The sequence below is a fragment of the Cetorhinus maximus genome, chromosome 18, assembly GCF_964194155.1.
Source record: "Cetorhinus maximus chromosome 18, sCetMax3.hap1.1, whole genome shotgun sequence".
In the NCBI taxonomy this organism is placed as follows: domain Eukaryota; kingdom Metazoa; phylum Chordata; class Chondrichthyes; order Lamniformes; family Cetorhinidae; genus Cetorhinus; species Cetorhinus maximus.
In genome coordinates this window covers 45,969,352-45,991,137 of record NC_135896.1, presented here as the reverse complement: position 1 = coordinate 45,991,137, position 21,786 = coordinate 45,969,352, and the positions used below count along the sequence as shown (strand labels likewise).

Genomic DNA, 21,786 nt, shown 5'->3' with positions numbered 1-21,786 from the left:
CTGGCACCCGGTCTCCCTCCTCGGCACGGTTTACAAGATCTTTGCCAGGGAAATATCTTCTCACCTTGGCACCGTGCTGGACCACATGATCCATCCTGACCAGCCCTACAAAGTCCTGGGCCGTACCATCTTCGGTAATATCCATCTGGTCCCAGACGTCATCCACTTTTCCCAGAGGATTGGTCTGTCGAGCGCCTTCCTGTCTCTTAATGAGGAGAAGGTGTTCGACAGGGTGGAGCACAAGTATTTATTTGGGACTCTGCGAGCATTCGGGTTCATGATGCATTTCGTTGCCCGGATCTGACTTCTGTACGCTGCCGCAGAGTGTCTAGGTAAGGTTAATGGATCTCTGATGGTGCCCCTTCACTTTGGGAAAGGAGTGTGTCAGGGCTGCCCCTGTCAGGCCAATTGTATTCCATCTGCATGGAGCCTTTCCTGTGTCTCTTGTGGAGGAGGTTGTCCAGATTTGGCATCGGAATGGTTCTTTTGGCTTACACTGATGACGTGCTCCTCGTGTCCACCAACCTGGCTGACCTGCGGAGGATGCACGAGTGCCAGGAGGTCGACTCTGCCAGGATCCACTGGGGCAAGTGTTCTCTAGTCGGTCAGTGGCAGATGGATCCCCTACCTGAGAAGCTCAGGCCTTTCACCAGAGCAAGACCAGCCTCCTCTACCTGGAGGTCCACCTCTGCCCTGCTGAAGAACCCTGGCCAGCAAACTGGCAGGAGCTGGAGGCCAAAGTCACCACTTGCCTGCAGCGCTGGACAGGACTGCTCCGAGTGCTGTCTTAACGGGGTCGAGTTAAGGTCACAATCCAGCTGGTTGCTGCCATGTTGTGGTACCGGCTGGTCACTTTGACCCCTCTCCTGGATTTTGTCTCAAAAATCCAGAGAATGCTTGTCAACTTCTGGGACAAAAGGCTGCACTGGGTCGCTGCTGAGGTTCTGAGTCTCCCGCTTAGGGAGGGCAGTCAGGGGATGGTGTGCCTAAGCACCCAGGTGGCGACTTTCTGCCTACAGGCCCTGCAGCGATACCTTTACATCGAGCCCCCTCCGAGATGGTGTGCCCTGGCGACGTGTTTCTTCCACCAGGTGTATGGCCTGAATTATGACTTGCAGCTCCTGTTTGTAGACCTGAGGGGCCTTCGTGGCTCCTTGCAGGCATTGCCCGTCTTTTACCAGGACCTGATCAAAGTCTGGAGCATGATTGCCTTGCACCGCAGCTCTTGCCATCAGGAGTAGGGGCTATTGTCAGAGAGCCGCTGCTCAGGGATCCGTCCCTCCACCATCCTCTCCACCAGCCACTGAAGAGGGCTGTGGCTGCCAGGGTGATTAGGATCGGGGACATGCTGGGTGGCAGAGGAGTGGGCTGGATGCTTCCACAGGAGTTGGTGCATTGTGCGCCCGTGGATGTCTGGCTCATGGCCAATGCCATTCAAGACCTTAGGACGGTTGTGCTCGGCCCTGACTTCATTCTGGGTCTCGAGGTGGTGAACGTACCCATGTTTGGACAGAATTCTACTTTGGCCCCAAGCCCTGAACCCTCCCTCGGGAGCCAGTTCCTCACAACCTGAGTCGCCTCGTGGGACTGCCCTCAGTGCCCTTTAGCACGGTGCGGTGGGGTTTCCTGTATGTGCTGCTGCACATCCTTCTTTGCCCGCACCCAGACACACCCTGGCGTGCCTTGGTGCCGTCCCATGACGGAGGTTCCCAGTGGGGGGCCCTCCTACAGAGGTGTCCTCCCATTTTCCATCGAAGACCTGGGGTGGAGCGTGCTCCATGCAGTAGTCCCATACAACCGTAGGATGTGTCAGTTCATGGACTCCCAAGATGCCTGCCTCTTTTGCGGCCTTGTGGAGTCCGTGGACCATGTGCATATGGGGTGTCTTAGGCTGCACTCCCTTTTCAGTTATTTGAAAAACATTTTACTGTTTTGTTTGCATTTCAGTCCCGTGCTCCTGATCTACAGGAACCCGGTGCTGAGGGGGACCAAGAGGGAGGAGGACCTCCTTGTGAGCCTGCCAAGGTGGTCCAGGCAGCAGGCGATTGAGGGGGTCGTCCGACCCGACTGTCAGCCCCTCTTCCACGGCTATGTTCGTGGCCGGGTGTCCCTGGAGAGGAAGCACAGGGTGTCTTCCGGCACCATCGAGGCCTTCCGTGCTCGATGGGCATCGCGGAGAATGGGGTGCTTTATAGAGCCTTTTGATCACATTTTGATTTAATGTTGTTGAGTTTCCTCTGAATTTTGTTTTTGTTTTTGCAGTTTCCCTTTAAGGGGCTACTTTTACTTTATCCCTGATTTTGTTAATTTAGTTTGATTGTTTGACTCCAGAGTTACTTTTACCTAACTTTCCTAACCCTGCTGCTACGCCTTGGTGCTCCCTGGACATCCACAGCAGAGTTGGAGGCAGCCTGCTGACTGTGAGACCCTGTCTGTGATGACCTTGACGGGTGTCCTCTGGAGGGCTGAGACTTGGTGGGCCGTGCCTGCTTTCGGGGTCTTCCTGTGTGGCAGCGGCACCTTCCTTGGCCTGTGAAGCTGGACCTACGGATTGGCTGGTCACTCCCAGAGTCACCTGAGTGGATGGCTCCGGAGCGTGCACCTGCTGATCCTCCTCTCTATGGGTGCCCGAAGGCCCCTGGCTGACTCCGTGAGCGGAAGGGGCAGCTGGAGTGAGATTGAGCTGCCCAGCACCCCTCTTGCGTACACACTGTTGGAGGCCAATTATAGTATCAGCGATGGAGTTAAATCCACGCAGCAGTGCAGGAGTGACGTCCTGGACCAAAGTCTGCATGGAGGCCACCATCCTGCCAGTGTTAACCTTGGTGCGTTGCAATGCCGGCGTTATCACCTCAGCCTGAAGATAGACGGACTCCTCCATTGTGCCTTGCAATCTAAGAGTGCAGTAAACACCCCTTCCTGATGTTCCCTAGCTTGCCTTTGCAGCTCCAGCAACTGTGACATGACCGAGTCCAGAGGCTCATCATCTGACTTGGACTCAGCAACGTCCTGGCCTCCAGGAGTCCTCCGAGTGCCAGTGACCTGGGAATTCCCTGCCTCTGCCTGCTGTGGATCAGAAATTGCAATGTGCTCATCAGATTGTGATCCGGAGGCAACTCTAAAGCTAGGTCCCACTGAGGTGTGTGTCTCTGCACTGGTGGAGGGTGTGGGTGAGCGCTTTGATGGGACTTTAGGGAGGGTGCCTTCAGATTCCTCTCCAGAGGTTTCTTCGGGGCTTGATTGGAGGCCCTGGGTCCTGGACTCTTGTCAGCTGTTTGGCAGATGTGCCTGCGAAAGCAAGGGGCGATAATTAGTGCATGGCAGTGGCCTGAGGAAGAGGACACTTCACTCACGGCATGGTTGTCTGATGGATGTTGCACTGCTGGATCCTCAGTTGGTAGAGCAGCGCCGACCTCACCGTCAGCACAGGACCGGTCCCAGTCATCGCCAGCCAGCTGGATGGCTCTGTTTTCAAATTCTGTCAGGAGTTAGATCTCCAGCATCCCTCCACCTGTCTGCAACCTTTCCCTCCTGTTGTGAGCCAATTTGTCCTGCATGAATAGAGATGGGGAGAGTGTATTAGGACGCCTGCTGGGCCAGATGATAAGTATGTCTGGCCTGTGTGGGTGGTTAGTGGTACCATGGATGGGATGAGGACAATGATGGTGTGTGTGAAGGAGTGAATGGTGATGTTCCTTTCACTGGCAGTGAGTGAGAGCCCTGTGGATGTGTTTGTGGGTTTGTGAGTTGGGAGTGATGAAAAGAGTGACTTACCCTGGCGGAACGGAGGAGATAATTCATTCTTTTGTGGCACTGGGTGGCTGTCCTCCTCTGCGGGGTATTTGCACTGACCACTGCTGCCACCCAAGCCAGGTTGGTGACATTGCTACCCATCTTGCAGCCAGAGCAGGGGTAGAGAACATCCCAGCAGGCCTCCACCGCATCCAGCAGGTGCTCGAGGGATCCGACGTTGAAGCAGGGGGCTGCAGTCTTTTTTCCTTTGCTGGCCATGTCTCCCAGGCAGCAGTGGTGAGCTGGTGGTGATGAGCGCTTTGCTGGCGGCTGCCCTTTAAAGATGACGGCTGGCATGATGCAACAGTGGGATGATGACAGGCAGGTGAATGAGAGCCTGCCCACCATGGAAACGGCGTGTTTCATTGGAGTGAATAAATAATGAGGCGGGCTCGGGACGATACGGCCTGAAAACCCGCCATTTTTGTCGGTGGGTAGGACTCCATTTTATTCACCCGCTACTGCACTTAGTGCAATTCTGGGAAAATTCCACCCACTGAGTGAGAGAAGGAGAGTGAATTAATAATATTTGAAAAACTTAAGGGAACATAATCATAATTGATTTATAGTGCTCACAAATACAGGCAACACCAGTATATCTTGGGGTATGAAAGTGATGGGAGTCACTTTTCTGATTAGACGATCTCACTTATTCAGTAAAGTACACAACAATTCTACACAATTTGTTATATCTCATGGCTAGCAATTGACATACAAGTGGAAGTTAGATGACCAGGGTGTTGAAAAGCTGAACTATTCCATTGAATCACAATAAGCAGTGAAAGCAATTTTTCCCCCTTTTGTGCTTGATTCTAACACATCATTTAGTTAAAAATGTCAAGTTTAAAGGCTACTTAGCAAGCCAAATCCTTCCAACCTTAAATGCAATGTGCAATTTTGATTTTTTTTTTGTTCTCAACTGGTCACCATTGTTCTGTTATTTTTTTCAGACTTTGATTAGGTCTTGAAGCTCATTGCCAGACATGTTTTGCTCTTTTTAACATATTGCCCTCTGCTGTTCTCCTCAACTCTGATTATTTGATTTCTTTATCATTTTATACATATTTAATCAGCATTCTCCTCCAGACATATATGTGTGATAACGTAAAAGGTTGTTGGAAGCATTTTCACTTGGATGGTGTAGATGGCATGTTCAATGTCCTGATGGCGATTGAGTTCTCCATTTAAGAAAGTCATAATAATGCGATTGGGTATGACTAATGTGATTGATTAAAAATACTTGGACCTTTGTAGAAAATATGATAAGATGATTCCGTCCAACTAGAATTACCCTTCTCTCCTATAGGTAGACTTTTTCTACATTACAGTTCTGTGAGGAACACCTACCCCTGGCATCATCCCCTTAGGAGCATTCTTTAAGTATGAGTGCAGTGAGTACTAGTTCTATGTGGGAATATTGCAGTTGAACTTATTCTTGTCCTGAAGCATGCAATCAAGCTTTCAAGCAGAAGCCCTCTGTAGTAATCAAGACTGGACACTCCTGCTATGTTTCTCCTTTTTTCAATTTCAGTGTGCCAAGGCCAATTATAGTATCCTTGGCACCACCCTGGTCGAGGTATTTCAGCAAAGTCATGAAGTTGAACCTGAGGCTTTTTAACTGTCACTTTAAATGAATATACTAATATACTGTGTTATTTGTAAACAGTCTTATTGTAATCCACATTTCTGAATTGCCCAGAACAATTTGTGCGTCAGATATCATGCAGAGTAACCAGCTCGAAATCAGTGTGAATGCTGCTTTTAAAAAGAAAAGCAGCATCTTATTGCTAAGTAACGTTGCAATTACTTTCTGTATTGGACAGCTCATAATAAATAAATCATAGAGGGTTTTCAGTAATTTTCTGAGTTTTGTGTTTTTGAGTTTCCTTCCTCCAGGCTGAATTCCACAATAATATTGGCTATTAAGTTTACAATTACTTCTCTTTAATTTCAAATGGTAAAGAATCTGAATAATTTCCTTCAATGAGTTAAAGCTCTTTATTTTTTATTGTGAACTACTCAGATGACTGACCATGTATTGCTCTGTTATAGTATCTTGCTATTCAACGAGATAAAATATGTATCCTCATTGATGGATCTTCATGACATTGAAAATAATATGAAAGGGCGAGGTGATGTCATCTTTACATTTGTACGAGCGATAGGAGTTCCAGGTATTGTTAAACAAGATAACTTAAAGTTTAATGTTTTTGAACTGCTTTATAAGCACTCTGACACAAAGCACACAATTCCTGCTAACAGTTATTAATTCTGAGTACGACCTAATTATTTTAGCTTTTTTCCATTATATAATTCTACATAAAATCCAATTTCAGCCAGTGCTAGGAAGATTGTCTGGTATCATTTCTCATTGCTTGCTTTCCACTCTGTCCCAGCACAGAGATTACCTTAGGCACAATCATTAGTGACATCCTTCATGACTGTGACCTTCTTGTCCTTGAATTCTCCATGATGTTCAGTATGGCCAATCACACTGTACGCTGTCAATCCTCTGTGCTCAGACACTGTGGGAAAGCTATGCTTCAATGGAGTCAGAATAACACAAGCAATGGGTTCTTTTTCTACCCATCTGCCACCTTTGGAGTACTTTTAAGATTCCATCCTTGACCCTTTTCTCTTTGTTTGCACGCTGTGCCTAGTAGATATTCTCTGTAGACACTTGGTAGTTTCCAGTGTATGGTAATGATACTCAGCTCCACCTTTTCACCACCAGTATTGAAAGTGGGGCTGAGCTTTTTGGTCTGATTTTCTTGTCCTTTATGATTAGTTTGCTTTGCTATAAATCACCAAGTCCTGATTAAACATTGATCAAAAGTTACCCTCTGTATTCAGAAAGTAGAAATTCAGTGTAGTTTCAATATTCCTGCTTTCTTTTAGTGATTAAGTGGTTGTCAATCAACAAACAATCATTCTATTGTTTATCTATTCTCCTTTCACATTATCCCAGGAGCCTCGAAACTGATGCAGGCTGAGTGATGCGGATAAAGTTTGAACACTGTCCCCTCCTTGTTGTCAACCTTCTGTTTCTAAGAAACTGACAGAATGAGAGGGGATACCAATGATGAGTGGGCTTACTAGCAAAGCACTCCCAGCCTTTTCCCTATATTGTCCCTCTTGAATTTATTTGGCACCCTTTCTTCCCACATCCCCAATGACAGTTTGCAGTTATATGTTCCACTGAATTCCTAATGTATGAAGTTAGCATCAAACCTGCCAAGAAAATTGCAGCTGTTATGTCTCACTGTGTGTAAAGTTGTTAAGTTGCATGGAAACATATTTTCAAAAACAAATTATATGGTCCAAATATTTGTGGGCAAGCGTGTTAGCAGCGGCAAGACCCAGATTTGCCAGGAAGGCAAATTTTAGCATATTTTACTCCATTCCTCATCAAGAAGTCAGCCAGACCGAGAGGCTGGCTGACTGCATGGCAGGTAAGTCAGCAGTGGAAGGCAGCAGCCATGAACTGCTAGGGACAGTCCATAGCTTGTGGGAAAGTAGAATTGAAGCTTCAGATCAACACGATCATATTGAAATGCAGAGCAGACTTGACAGGCCAATGGTCAATTCCTGCTCCTATTTCTTGTGTTCTTGTTCTAAAATGGTGTATGATGGGGTGCTTGGAGCGTGGCAGTGAGGAGGGAGGAATGGAAGGAAAGGTTGAGGCATAGTAAGGACGGTTGGCCAATTGCGGTGAGGAAGGCAAAGATTGTAGAGCATAAGGAGGGCATTGGACTGGCAGTCGAGAGGTCACAAGATCATGAAGGGGATGAAGTTGGAAGATCACTGGGATTGAGATCAGAAGATCATGGCAGAATAATTGCTTGATCACAAGTAGTGACCTATTATGCACTTGGGGTCAAGGATGGAATCTTAAAGTGCAGGATCAGGCAGCACTTGGCTCCCTTTAACTGCTGGATTTCCCAAGCACTGTAAAATATAGCCTGCCAGCGTGGTTTCCAAAATCTGAGGGAGGGAGCCTTATTTAAATATTATAATCACAAATCCACCTTTCCAAAGTGGGCTAATCGGATGCTCTATACCCACCACAGTTAAACTGGAAGTGGATACTTTCAAGTTGGCTTGGGGTCAGGTTTTCCATATTAACTAATTTTACTCTCCCTTGACTATTTTGGAGAGATTAAAATTTCTCCCTTGCTTTTAGTACAAGTGTTGCTCAGCAATTCTTTGTTACCCAGGAAAACAAAAGCAGGGATAGGCTTTAACAGTAGAATACTGTGCATGTAAGCTTATGGACAATCAAAGTCTATACTAAAGGTGTCATGATTTTTTTTGTTATTTTCTGATATTCGGATTTTCACTGAACAGGAGAGATTGATGAATAAAATATGAGTCTGTTTAATGCATCTGTTGAGTGAGAACCATCACATTACAATTAAAAGGCATGTTTGAGGATTGCACAGCTAGTCAGCAGCAGAATAAATTGCGAAAAGAGAGAGAATTCCTGACTATAAAGATGATGCGGCACTTAAATATCAACAGTAAAAAATACATGTACACTCCAGCTATTCATCCCCATCTCTATTATTTATATTTATCTATTCATCCATCCTCCATTTTTCTCTCTCTCCTCGCCAAAACTCATTAAGACCTGTATACAATCATTTCCTATGGCAATTCTGATGTGAACATTGCAATACCTGACTGTAATGGTTGCCTATGATGCCACTCAATGTTGTGCTAATGGAATGACAACACTGACCTGTAACCATTACTAGTCAAGCTGCTAATTGGGTGCTGTTTTATTCCATTTCCACACAAATTACTCAATGTTTTTGAAAGAACAAAATACTTCTGCCTTTTTTTCCTTTGTAACTGAAATTTTATTCGCAAGTAAAGTTTTAAAGAACATTTTAACTATTACTTATCTTACAATAAGGTGATTGCATTTGTCTTTGAATCGTGTTTTTGTGTCTTAATGCATCCCTTAAAGATTCTACTTGAATATTTCCAAAAACCTGGCCTCGGAATTGATATTTTTACTCAAGTAGCGAGTCTGTTAGCTAAAGATAGATTCTGCATAAGTACTATGCACTTTTTGCCAAGATGCATCAGAAACATTTAGCTAGGCATATAATGGAACACTTCTTAGCATCTAAGATTCTATTTGGTTACTTTTTTCAGAATTATTATTATTGTGTGCGTATATATGCTTCAATTATAATGTGTTATTTATGATTTATCTTAGAACATAGAGCCATTATGGAAACTGCTTTTGTTTATGGTGCCAAGTATCAGTTTGTGTTGACCACAGAACAAAGTGTTTTGGAAGGAATGGAGTAAGTATGACCCTAATTGAGAAAGCAGTGATGACAGACTTACCACTCAGTGTTTCAAATTACATTTGCCCCAGATTTTGTGGTCAGTGGCAAACGAACAATGCTATTCATTACTATTACACTTTCTGCATGCTTTCTATGAATGGGCTTGCAGTGATTAGAAATCCATTTCAATCTGGCACCCTCTACAGGCCATCGGGATCTGTGTGAACAAGACAAGCAATTGTGTATCTCTTTAAGATCGAATCATTTTTAATAAGGTATGCAGAGTACGAAGAAGGGTCATGAAGTATCAGTTGGAATCCTTTATTCACTACTATTACACTTTCTACATGCTTTCTATGGATGGGCTTGCAGTGATTAGAAATCCATTTCAATCCGACACCCTCTACAGGCCATCTGGGACCTGTGTAAACAAGGTCTTTAAGATCGAATAATTCTTAATAAAAGTATGCAGAGTACGAAGTGTCAGTTGGAATCCTTAATTCAATACAATGGTCAGAAAGCAAAATAGAGAGAGGGAAATAAAGATGGGAATAAAGAAAAAGTTTAAATTTTTAAACAAAAATTGTAACCTCCAAAATAATTAAAATCTAACAGTGATAATCCACACTTGTAAATTTGGGTGCCAGAGAGTAATTAAGACTTGTTACCCCATTTAAAAGTTACTTATATTGGCATGGATAAGTCCTAACTTTTTCTGGCAATTTTGGTGGGTAACTTGCGTAAGTACAGCAACCTCATGCCCTTCCGTGCATTTGAGATACTGACACTGAAGAAGCAGGGCAATTTGGACTGTAACATCCTGATTTCCGCTTTTAACAGAGCCTGGGTGATCACCAGAAGTTGTTGTTTGACTTACACTTTTATAATGGTGAGTGCCGGCAATCTGGCTGATATTTTTACTGCAAAATCCGATGAATGAGGAGTGAATGTATATAAAAATAATATATAATATATTATTTTACTGCTAAAGTCAAGTTGGAAAGTCCAACTGGTATTAAGTAAATATTGAGTGAGTCCATAAGAACCACAAATGTATTGTTGCCAGTAAAGGGAAGAAAAAAAATATTTATAATTATGTAAATAACTGAGAATAAAAAGAAGGATTTTGGGGAGGCAGCTGATCTGTGTCCTCTCCCACTGGGAAGGACAAGAGCAGCAATATCATGAGAATGCTATCACTTTCGAGTTCCTCTCCAAATTCTGAATTGGACGTAATGTTGTTCCTTCATTGTTGTTGAGTCAATAGCCTGGGATTTCTTATTTAGCACCACTGCATGAGTGCCATTACCTCAACAGCTGATGTGGTTCAAGGAGAAGGTCAGTCACCATCTTCTCAGGCCTACTGGGGAATGGACAGCAAATACACCTTTGCAAGCCTTGCCCTTAATCCCAAGAATAATTATGCAAAAAAACCCCCATACATAAATAAAGTATTTGCGTTTAAAGCAAATACTGCAAATTCATCATGCAAGGTAGAGCCAATAATAAATGACATTGAGCCCACCACAGTCCAGAGTTTTGTAACCTTGCTACAGAAGTAAAGCTACTCTTTTTTTCAAAGAGAGAAAGAAAGCTTTTATATTCTGATTGTAAATAGGATTTTTTCTAATTCTTTCACGGAATGTGAGCATCACTGGCAAGGCCAGCATTTGTTGCCCATCCCTAAATGCCCTTGAACTGATTGGCTTGCTGGGCCATTTCAGAAGGCAGTTAGGAGTCAACCACATTGCTGTGGATCTGAAGTCACTTCTAGGCCAGACCAGGTAAGGATGGCAGATTTCCTGCCCTAAAGGGCATTAGTGAACCAGATGGGTTTTTACAACAATCAGTGATAGTTGTGATGCTCACCATTACTGAGACCAGCTTTATATTCCAGATTTATTAATTGAATTCAAATTCCAAATTTGAACCCATGTCCCCAGAGCGTTAGCCTGGGTCACTGGATTGCGAGTCCAGTGACATTATCACTATCCCACTGTTTCCCTCTGTTGCAGTATTGAGATATTGTGCTTCAAAGAGACATGAATCAGTCCTAGCAAAATGATGTGTTGTGCTTTACAAGCTCCAGTTTGCATAGCGCCCTCATGCTCCAACTTACTTTGCATAAAACCTACCGGTGGTCAGATGGAATTAAGGCTTTGGGAGTGAAGAATGAATTAACCTGTTTGCATGTTAGAAGAATTTTGTAAAGAGTTTGTTGGATATTATTACAAATATATCTGAAACCTTTTTATATTCAGTATCTATAAGTCTTATAATTTTTTTTTGACTTTGTCTTGTAATCTGGGCAGATCAGGGATGTGTGAGCAGATTTTGTAACATAACCCTGCCACACAAATGTCCTGGCATCCCTTGGCCCAGCAGTCTTTTGCTTGGGGCTTATTAGCCACCTAATCGAATTGCAGTTTCTGGGATCCAGGTAAGTACATTGGGCATGGACCCTTGCTCGTCCATATTTATGCCAGTTTGGAGGCTGGTAGGTATGCCTTTTTCTCTGAACAAGACCTCTTAGAACCTAGAAGCAGAAACTGCATATCTGGCTATTGCCCTATTTGCAGGCCTTCTGCCACTCCTGGTTGACCTCTGTAAGAAGTGCTGTGGAAGGCCCATTATTTATTTTTAAGTTGCTATTGGCAGTTAGCTGGAAACTTGCATTGTAAGAGGATTTCTGCTTCTGCTAAAATATCCTTGTGCTTCATTAGTTACAATGTTTTGATTTTCTTGTCATCTTATCATGCAGCCTGGAAGATCCAGATAGACTCTCAGCAAAACTTTGGTTCTGCCATTGCAAGATGGCCACAGATAGGAATCAGCCATGCAAGAGGTCCTCTTTTAAACAGCCACTAACTACAGTGAATATACATTCCTACCTTAAAGTGTTGGAAGCCCCGCTAGTGGTGAGCTAAGTATTTATTGAATTGGATTCACTGATAGAGAATTTTGATGTATTTTTAAACAATATCTGTCGTGTTTCTGCTTAATTAAGTTTATAACGGTTGGTTGCCCTAATGGAAAATACTGACGAGTAGGATCTTGTCAAGTGTCATGCAGATTCTATCATAATATAAATCAGAAATATGTAGACTTCAAAAGGAAATATAGTGTTTAAAAATATGTACGATTGGCATGTCCCAAGTCTGAGAGTCGTGCTGTGTTAACATTCCCATTTTTCCAACTCTTTAAGACGGAGGCGACTGTTCCACCAGAGAGAGTCTCTACGGTTCATGTACAGTTAAAAATGCCTGTCGTGTTTATTTTCACACAAAGAGAAACATATGAGCATGACCGGATAACTGCTGAATCTGTAGCCTGGCAGCTACTGGGAAGAGCAGGAGTTGTATTAGTGCCAAGGTAATGTTGTTCAGGATAACTTCAATTTTAGAAGAGAAAAAATAATTTTACAAACGAATGGCAATTTTTTCAAACATTGAGATCGCTTGTCGACTGTATATTTTGAAGCTTAAATTAAGTTGGATTTAGCTGAGAAGATCCTCACTTTAATTGGGCTAGTTTGATGTTTGTTGCACAGTTACATTTATTCTCATCTCCAAACCATTCCATCCTTCTTAGGAGGTTGGTCTGCTCCAGAAATGGACTTTCCCACAGCTTTGAGGTGCCATTGAACAATACAGCATTGTCCTTTCTATTGTGTATGGTCTGCCTGAGGATTGATAAACTTTTTAATTTACCCCAAGTATTTAACATTACAAGTGAAGGCACAGTACTTTAAATTTGCAACTAACTCAGCAGAATGAAGATTATTTTAAATGAGTGTTTCATCTGCCAATTATTAATTATCTAGCCATGCTAATTTGGTTTATAGAGCTTTGACTGTGTTCTTATTATAATTGCTTTTTAGTAAGTGATGCTATTTACATTCAACTTCAACAGGACCCAGCTACAGCCTAATGTGCCAGCAGATGTCACTGTAGGCTACAGACCTGCTGGAGGGGTATGATGTTTGTTTTGATGATTTGAAACTTAGTTGTCTGCATCCTGTGCTGCACATAATCCTACTCATCCACTCCCACACCCTTCCTTGCTGATCTTCATTGGCAAACTCTACCCACTCACCCTGCATCCTTGTACCTACTTAGCAACGATTTCCTTCCCTCTGGCTTTACCACACCCAACCTTTGCAAACTCACTCTGCCTCTGACTCTGGCCTCCTGCACATCCTGCCCCTCCATGAATAATCAATGAGTGGTACAGCTTTCAACCAACTAGGTCTTATTCTTTGGAACTTGTTCTTAGAACCTGTCAGGGAGATATAACAATTTTCATAATGTTATTTGGAATTTATTGTGAAGTAGAGTAATAGTGAGCTGTGTGTCTAAATGTGTGGAACTTAATTAAATTAGAGACAGCTGGTCTGAAGGCTTTGATATGTCAGATGAGAAGCTAGGTTTGAAATGCTAAGTAGGTAAACATGGGAGAAGTTTTAGAATGTGAGGAGTAAAGGGAACATTTGCATTTTTAAATAAACCAAATTAGTTTTAATTCAAAAGAGGGATGAAATGTTTCACCTAGCCAGGAGAAGTTAAGAAACAGTGTGTTTATTTTTCCCAAATATTACTGGTAAAATTGGTACTACAATAGATTTTTATTATTAGAGAGAGAAAATCCAAAGACATAGTGAAACAATGGGAATTTGCGTTCAAAGGGGAAAATATATATAAAGGAGAGAAGGCTGTGTGAAAGGGAAGGCATTCTAAGATTTAACAAGTGTGAAAAGCCTCCAGCCTCTAAGCCTCAAACTGCTGTCTGCAAGAACTGACGTTAAGAAAACTCACTTTGAATTCGACTGTTCAGGTATCATGTTACTTTGCCTGGGTCTTTTAAAATCTGTGTGTCTTACTGTTGCCTTAACGGAAGTGTAACTGGGAGTTAGATTAATTAGGGGATTTAGGAGTAGTTATAGTAGTAATTTGTAGATCTATGTATGTGCTAAAAATATTTTTTTCTATTAATAGAGGTTTAATTTAGTTTTGTAAGAAACCTATAAGACTTGGTGGCCTTTTTACTGAATTCAAAGCTTGCATCTCGAAATAAGTACAAATTGCAAATAGTTGTGGCAGCTGCTTCAAGTTTCCCTCTGGGATTTGAGCAGCTTGGCATTTACCATCATCCTGCCATAACAGAACCTACTCAACTTGTTTCTTCACTCTTTTAAAAGCCTCCTTTCAATTGTGCCAGCTTTGCTCATGTTACTGATTGATCTGCACTCTCTTAGTTGAAGTGTCCTTGGAGGTTTAATTATGTCAAAAATTTTAGGGAAATCAAGTTGTTATTGATTTTATTTTGCATGCTTGAACACATTCTACCTGGTTCTTTATATGGACTTCCATAAGACATTCATTGCAGTTCTTTATAAGATACTGTTAGCTAAAGTTGAAGCTCATAAAATTGAAAGCAAGCTATTGACTTGGTTAGGAAATTGGCTGAATGGAAGGAGACAGAGAATAGGGCTAATGCACAGATACTGTAATTGACAAAATATGTGGCCACAGAGACTAAACTATTCACCATATTTCTTAATGACTTGGATGATGGGATAGAAAACCACATATCCAAATTTGCTGCTGACACAAAAAATTGCAATGCAATGTAGATGGAAGCATAAAATTACAAAGAGATGTTGATAGATTAAGTGAATAGACAAATCTGTGGCAAATAAGTTCCGCTTTGGACCTAAAAGGAATAGAATAAAGTTCTTTCTAAATGGTGAAGAGCTAGGAACAGTGGAAGATCAAAGAAATTTAGGGCCATCATTGAAAGAACAGGTGCAAAAAATAATCAAAAAGGCTAATAGAATGCTGGTTTTTATATCCAGGGGACCGGAATACAATGGGAGTAAATGTTATGCTACAAAACCCTGGTCAGACTGCACCTGGAGTACTGTGTTCAGTTATGGGCAGCACATCTAAGGAAATCTATATTGATCTTGAAGGGAATGCAGCGTAGATTTGCCAGAATGACACCTGGAATCCGAGAGTTAAATTACGAGAAGAGAATACGCACACTAAATTTTATTGTCTGGAATTTAGAAGATGAAGGAGTGATTTGATTGAAGTTTTCACAATATTAAGGGATACTGATAGAGTAGATAGAGACAAACAGTTTCTGCTGGTTGGTGAGTCTAGCACTAGAACTATACTTTTCAGGAGTGAAGTTAGGAAGCGCTTTTATACAGAAAGGTTGATAGAACCTTCCACAAATGGCAATTGATGCTATGTCAATTGCTAATTTTAATAGAGATTTCAGTTCACCAAAGGTAATAAGGAGTATGGGACAAAGTCAGGTGTATGGAATTAAGTCACAGAACAACCATGATCTCATTGCATGACAGAACAAACTCGAGTGTCTAAATGGCCTACTCCTGCTCCTATGTTTCCAAATTAAATCTTTAATTTTTCTCATTAAGCTTGTTCTTGGGAATGGTTTGGGCAACCTGCTTGGAGTGTGCACCTGTTCACTTGGGCTTAAGGAAAGCAGTGAGTTGATCCCCTGCTATGTTCACTTGGGCTCAGCCCCTGCCATTTTTTCCTAGAATAGGCAGGCTTCCAGCTCTACTTGTGCTGTTCATAGAGATGGGAATCTCAGGTGTCCGTGTCTCCATTTAGAAGTAGCTTGTACCCTCTTCAAGAGGAGGGGCACCTTTAACTGCAATCAGTTACAATCACAGAAGTTTAAAATGGTAGGCCAAGGAAAAGCTGCAAGCCTTCCCCACCCCCAACCGCCAATTTCAGGATGTCGCTTTGCAGGTGCTGGTGTAGGAGGTCAGCAGGAGGAGAGATATCCTCTTTCTAGCTGGAGAAAGGAAGATATCTAGGTGATCTTCTCAGCAGCAGTGGTATGAGATGACAGAGTGGCTCAACAGAAGAAGCAATGCAACCACAACCTGACTGTAAAGCAGATAGAAGTTTACTAAACTGTTAAGAGCTGTTAAGGTAAGACTCCTAACTTGTACCATTCCCTGCTCAATTCTGTACCACCTATGCCCCAGCACTTATAAACCTTGCTTCCCATTCTTCCCTTCACTCTCCTCCAATCACTGAAACATACTTCACTCCACCTCCTTTTGTTGCTACTGTAATAGTCTGCACGTGCTGCTGCTCATTTTTATTTTTCTCACCTCTTCAAACTTGTGCCATCTTTTACACACCTCTCATTATTGACCCTCATGTGCACATCCTCAAAACATCTGATTAGAGCAACACAAACACACTCTATTCTTTCTTGAAGGACAAGCTGCCATGCAATACAAGGATGCAGGTGAAGACGGGAGGAAAGAGCATGAGCATCCACCTGTGGACTGTCCCCAGTGGAAGACCAAGCCTTGGAGACCATGGGTGGGGTGTATATGCATCAGGAGCATTGTGACTGCTGAGCTTGGAGAACACATCCTGGAGAATTTTTGATTCAAATCCTTTTTTGCTTCTCAATGAAATCTCATCTCACAAATTGAATGACAAAGTGATGCTGCTTTAAGCAGTTACTCCTCTGACTCTGCTTACCCTTACCACTACATGCTAACTCTTGTCACTCAGTTCAGTTTCATGCCCAGAAGTTTAACAGGTCCCTGGGAGGACAGAGGAAGAAGAGGCAGTACAGTTGAAGAAAATGCATCACATGGCTTTACCCATGCAAGCACACGTTTAGGCTTTGACTTCACGCATAGTTCAGAGGGCAGACTAGAGGGGTTGAGACATGATGATGTAGCCAGTGTTAGTGCATAGTGCAAATGTAGGAAGATGGTCCAGAAAATGGCTTGCCAGAGGGAGAGATTATGTCTAGCCCTGTTGCAGGGAGTACAGATAGACGTTGAGGGCCCAACCGACAGAAGAAGACTGAAGGTTATGCACCCAGCACCTTCTAAAGTGCTCTTGCCTAACTGCTAGAGAGCTTGTGCACAGCAACAGAGTATGGAAGATTCCAGCTTTAACTTGTTTGGGGTCTTGGGGCATGCCATCAAGATCATGCAATGATCTTGGAGCAATGGTAGGAATCAGACAGAGAAATGAGGGTGTGTCTGTGGAATCTTAACAATTTTGATAAATCCCACAGTAATTTCCTCTTGTTTGGAAACCCCCATGTGGGAAATTTGACGAATTCTTGTTGCTGTGACTTTCCTTAGAACTATTAGTAGAAAACTAACATATTTCTTATGTACTTTCTGGAGTCTGGAATAATCCATGGACTAAGTTGCCAGAAACATTGCCCTTAACTGTGTAGGTGATTCTGTGCATGCCCTGGTGCTGGGCATCAGGTGTTGCTACAACAGATGCCATGGCTCAGTTACTGCCTCCCGATTAAACAAAGCTGCCTGAAACACTGTTCCTCAGCCAGATTCAGGTAAGATGATTCATGAGCCCTGCTCTCCTCCTTCATTCTCTTATGGCAGCCATACTGGATGGGATTAGGAACTAACACAGTGCTTCCCAAACCTTTACCTGATGAGACCCCATTTCAATGCCTCAGACTCCGTGTGACCCTGGGAAGGTGGAGGTGGAGGGTGGTTACTTCAGCTGCTGAGCAAGGGGAAGAGGGATCGGTTAGCTTCAGCTGCTGGGTCAGTGGGGGTGGGGGGAGGATTTCAGTGCAGTGGGAATTGTTTAAACTTAATTTTTTTTTTAAAAAAAGACACTTTTTCACATTCCTTTTTTTTGCAGCAGCAATCGGTCTCAAACATCTATCCCTTAGGCCACATCTACCAATAGGAAAAAAACTCAAGGATTTAAAGGCACCTCGCAAGTGTTAACGCTCAGTCTGAGCTCCATGGCAGGCCCCCCCCGGTTTGGGAAGCCCTGAACTAATGAGTTAGGTCATCCCAGAGTCTAATTTCATAAAAAGGTTGTAATTTAGGTACAGGAACCTTATTTCCATATGCTTATTCAGTCAGCTGTTGCTAAACGCCAATTTTCCCTCTTTTTCGTTGTGTGGGCTTATTCATCTAAGTGCGCAAGCCCTTTAAATTTTTTTGCGCAGTATGTATGTGCGATAACTCAAAGGGGCCAACTTGTGCTCAGTCTGTGCAGGAATTTTTGGGTTGCTGCACAGCCACAGAGCTGTGCACCCTAGAGAAAACACTGCTGAGCGTCATCCATTATGGTGAAGTATTCAAAATAATAAAGGGAATTGACTGACTAGATAAAGAGAAACTATCTCCTCTGGTTGTAAACTCCTAAATAAGGGGGCTCAATCTAAAAATTAGAGCTAGACCATTCAGGAGTGAAATTAGGAAATGCTTTTTCACAGAAAGATTGGTGGAAACCTGAAACGCTCTTCCCCTATGTGTTAATTCAAATGCTCAAGAATGAGATTCATATATTTTTGTTGAAAAAAGGTATCAAGGGATATAAATCAAATGAAGCTGAGCAAATGGAGTTGAGCTACAGGTCAGCCTAATTTGAATGAAGCAGCATTGCTGACTTGTACCTTATCAGGCCCTGTAGCTGTCTGTAAGCATTTCGACCCCCTCAGAATTAGGATTCAATCAAACTTCGTTATTGAAGCCTCAGTTGTCCAAGATGTTCTGGGTATGGCCCATAAAAATCTACCTGTTCTTGATCGTGACCCAGTGCCTCCTACTCCAGAAATTGCCTATGTGTGGATGTTATGTGAGGACAAACAAAGTTGGCTGTGCACCTGAGCCAAATGACTTGCTGACATTCATTGTCTAGGCTTACCTGAAGTAATCAAAGGGTTTCTTTCTACCAAACCCTTGCTGTTAGTTCTCATCACAATTTGGTATTCAGTATGTTTTTTGGCACTAGGTTACAATAATTGGCAGAGTCAAAATCCTCAATGCCGCAGAGTGTTGATTGGCAGTTTTCTCAATACTAGATGAAGATGGGGTTTGACAATTCTAAGTGCCTAGGAATGGTAAATTGGCAAATGGTTGGCTGGGATCTTTTCAGTGATCCAGGATGGGTTTGACCACAGAGTGGGGTCGTAGGTTGAGGTTGGGAGTATGCACAATTAAAGAAATTACATTTATAATATTGCAGTGTCTTGATTTTTAAAAAAAATATTGTTATGATCCCCAGGAGAGGTTACCACTGGACAAGCCTGATCCCAGGGTAGAACCCAGCTTGATGGATCCTAACTTTTATTTGTTTGCTTAGCTATGTGGAGAGTGGCTACTGAACAGAGTCACCAGAGCCAGCTAACGAACTTTTAACAAAAGAATAAAACATTTATTTAACAAGAAAAGATGAGCTATATTACGATACTGCTTCACCCTTTACAGATATATACAGATTTGTAAGGATAACATGTTACAAAACTATATTATACTCTAATGTCGACAGTAAGTACACAGTATTGGAGGTGTGTAAAAACAATAACAATAGGGTAATTATATTAGGTGATTTCAACTTTCCCAACATTAATTGGGATAGACATCATATTAAGGGCTTGGATGGAGTGGATTTCTTGAAATGTGTACAGGTCAATATGTAGAGGGCCCAACAAGGGACGGCGCAGTGCTGGACCTAATTCTGGGGAATGAAGCTGGACAGGTGGCTGAGGTGGTGGTGGGCGAGCATTTTAGTGATAGCAACCACAACATGGTACAGTTTAAGTTTGTAATGGACAAAGAAATCGACAAGTTGCAAAAAAATGTTTTGGATTGGGGCAGAGTGGATTTTAGTAAAACAAGGCAGGATCTGGCCAAGGTCGACTGGGAACAGCTACTTGTGGGGAAATCTACAAAGGAGCAGTGGGGGGCGTTCAGAAAGGAAATGGGGAGGGTACAGGCTCAACATGTTCCCTCTAGGGTGATAGGAAGGAGTAACAAGCCCAAAGAACCATGGATGACCAGAGATATTCAGGTTACGATGAGAAGGAAAAGAGAGGCTTTTAGAAGGTACAAGGGAAGCAAATCAGCAGAGGCATTAGTGGAGTACAGACAGTGCAAGGTGGAGCTTAAGAAAGCAATTAGGGGAGCAAAGAGGGGATATGAGAAAGCTCTGGCTCGTAAAAGTAGGGAAAATCCCAAGATATTCTATAAGTATATCAATGGGAAGAGGATAACCAGGGAAAGAGTAGGGCCCATAAGGGGCCACGGGGGCAATCTATGGGTGGAGCCAGAGGACATCGCTAGAGTGTTGAATGAATATTTCATATCCGTCTTCATCCAAGAGAATGAGGATGAAGGTATCAAACTCGGGGAGAGAGACTGCAAGGTTCTTAAGCAAATTGATATAGGGAGTGGCAAGGTATTGGAGGTGTTGGCAGGCTTAAAAGTGGAAAAATCTCCAGGTCCAGATGATTTGTGTCCCAGACTGCTAAGGGAGGCAAGAGATCGCAGGGGCTCTGACCCAAATTTTTAATTCCTCTCTGGCCACAGGGGAGGTGCCAGAGGACTGGAGAACAGCTAATGTGGTTCCGCTATTTCAGAAGGGTTATAGAGATAAGCCAGGGAACTACAGGCCAGTGAGTCTCATGTCAGTGGTAGGGAAACTATTGGAGAAAGTTCTGAAGGAGAGTATCTATCTCCACTTCGAGAGGCAAGGTTTGATCAGGGATATTCAGCATGGCTTTGTCAGAGGGAGGTCATGCCTAACAAATTTGATTGAATTTTTTGAGGAGGTGACCAGGTGTGTAGATGAGGGTAGTGCAGTTGATGTAGATGTATGGATTTCAGCAAAGCCTTTGACAAGGTCCCACATGGGAGACTTATAAAGAAGGCAAATGCACATGGGATACAGGGTAATTTGATAAGGTGGATTCAAAATTGGCTTAGTTGTAGGAGGCAGAGGGTGATGACAGAAGGATGCTTTAGTGACTAGAAGCCAATGTCCAGTGGCGTACCACAGGGATCTGTGCTCGGTCCCCTATTATTTGTCAATTATATAAACGACATAGATGACTATGTGGGGGGTAGGATTAGTAAGTTTGCGGATGACACAAAGATTGGCCAGGTGGTTAACATTGAGGTTGAGTCTTGGGCTACAGGAAGATAAAGACGGGACGGTCAAATGGGCAGATAAATGGCAGATGGAAGTTAACCCTGAAAAGTGTGAGGTGATACACTTTGGAAGGAGTAATTTGACAAGGAAGTATTCAATGAATGGCATGACATTAGGAAGTTCTGAGGAACAAAGGGACCTTGGCGTGTGTGTCCATAGATCTCTGAAGGCAGAGGGGCATGTCAGTGGGGTGGTGCAAAAGGCATATGGGACACTTGCCTTTATCAATCGAGGCATAGATTACAAAAGTAGGGAGGTCATGTTGGAGTTGTATAGAACCTTGGTGAGGCCACAGCTGGAGTACTGTGTGCAGTTCTGGTCGCCACATTATAGGAAGGATGTGATTGCACTGGAGGGGGTGCAGAGTAGATTCACCAGGATGTTGCCTGGGATGAAACATTTAAGTTATGAAGAGAGGTTGGATAGACTTGGGTTGTTTTTGTTGGAGCAGAGAAGTCTGAGGGGCGACCTGATCGAGGTGTACAAGATTATGAGGGTCATGGACAGGGTGGATAGGGAGCAGCTGTTCCCCTTAGTTGAAGGGTCAGTCACGAGGGGACATAAGTTCAAGGTGAGGGGCAGGAGGTTTAGGGTGGATGTGAGGAAAAACTTTTTTACCCAGAGGGTTGGTGATGGTCTGGAATGCGCTGCCTGGGAGGGTAGTGGAGGTGGATTGCCTCACATCCTTTAAAAAG

General features: G+C 43.1%; 1 protein-coding gene across 3 annotated transcripts in view; it reads left to right on the top strand.

Annotated features, from left to right (window-relative positions):
• Nucleotides 1-21,786, top strand: part of txndc16 (thioredoxin domain containing 16) — a 269,009-nt gene that overhangs the window by 15,612 nt on the left and 231,611 nt on the right. For all 3 annotated transcript variants that reach the window (XR_013579478.1, XM_078562615.1, XM_078562617.1), the window contains 5 exons: nucleotides 5,845-5,966; nucleotides 9,020-9,110; nucleotides 11,857-12,013; nucleotides 12,301-12,467; nucleotides 13,008-13,068. Coding sequence is in view for 2 of the 3 variants with exons in the window: in XM_078562615.1 (XP_078418741.1) it covers nucleotides 5,845-5,966; nucleotides 9,020-9,110; nucleotides 11,857-12,013; nucleotides 12,301-12,467; nucleotides 13,008-13,068 (598 nt within the window). In the remaining variant the exon portion in view is untranslated. The remainder of the gene's footprint in view (nucleotides 1-5,844; nucleotides 5,967-9,019; nucleotides 9,111-11,856; nucleotides 12,014-12,300; nucleotides 12,468-13,007; nucleotides 13,069-21,786) is intronic.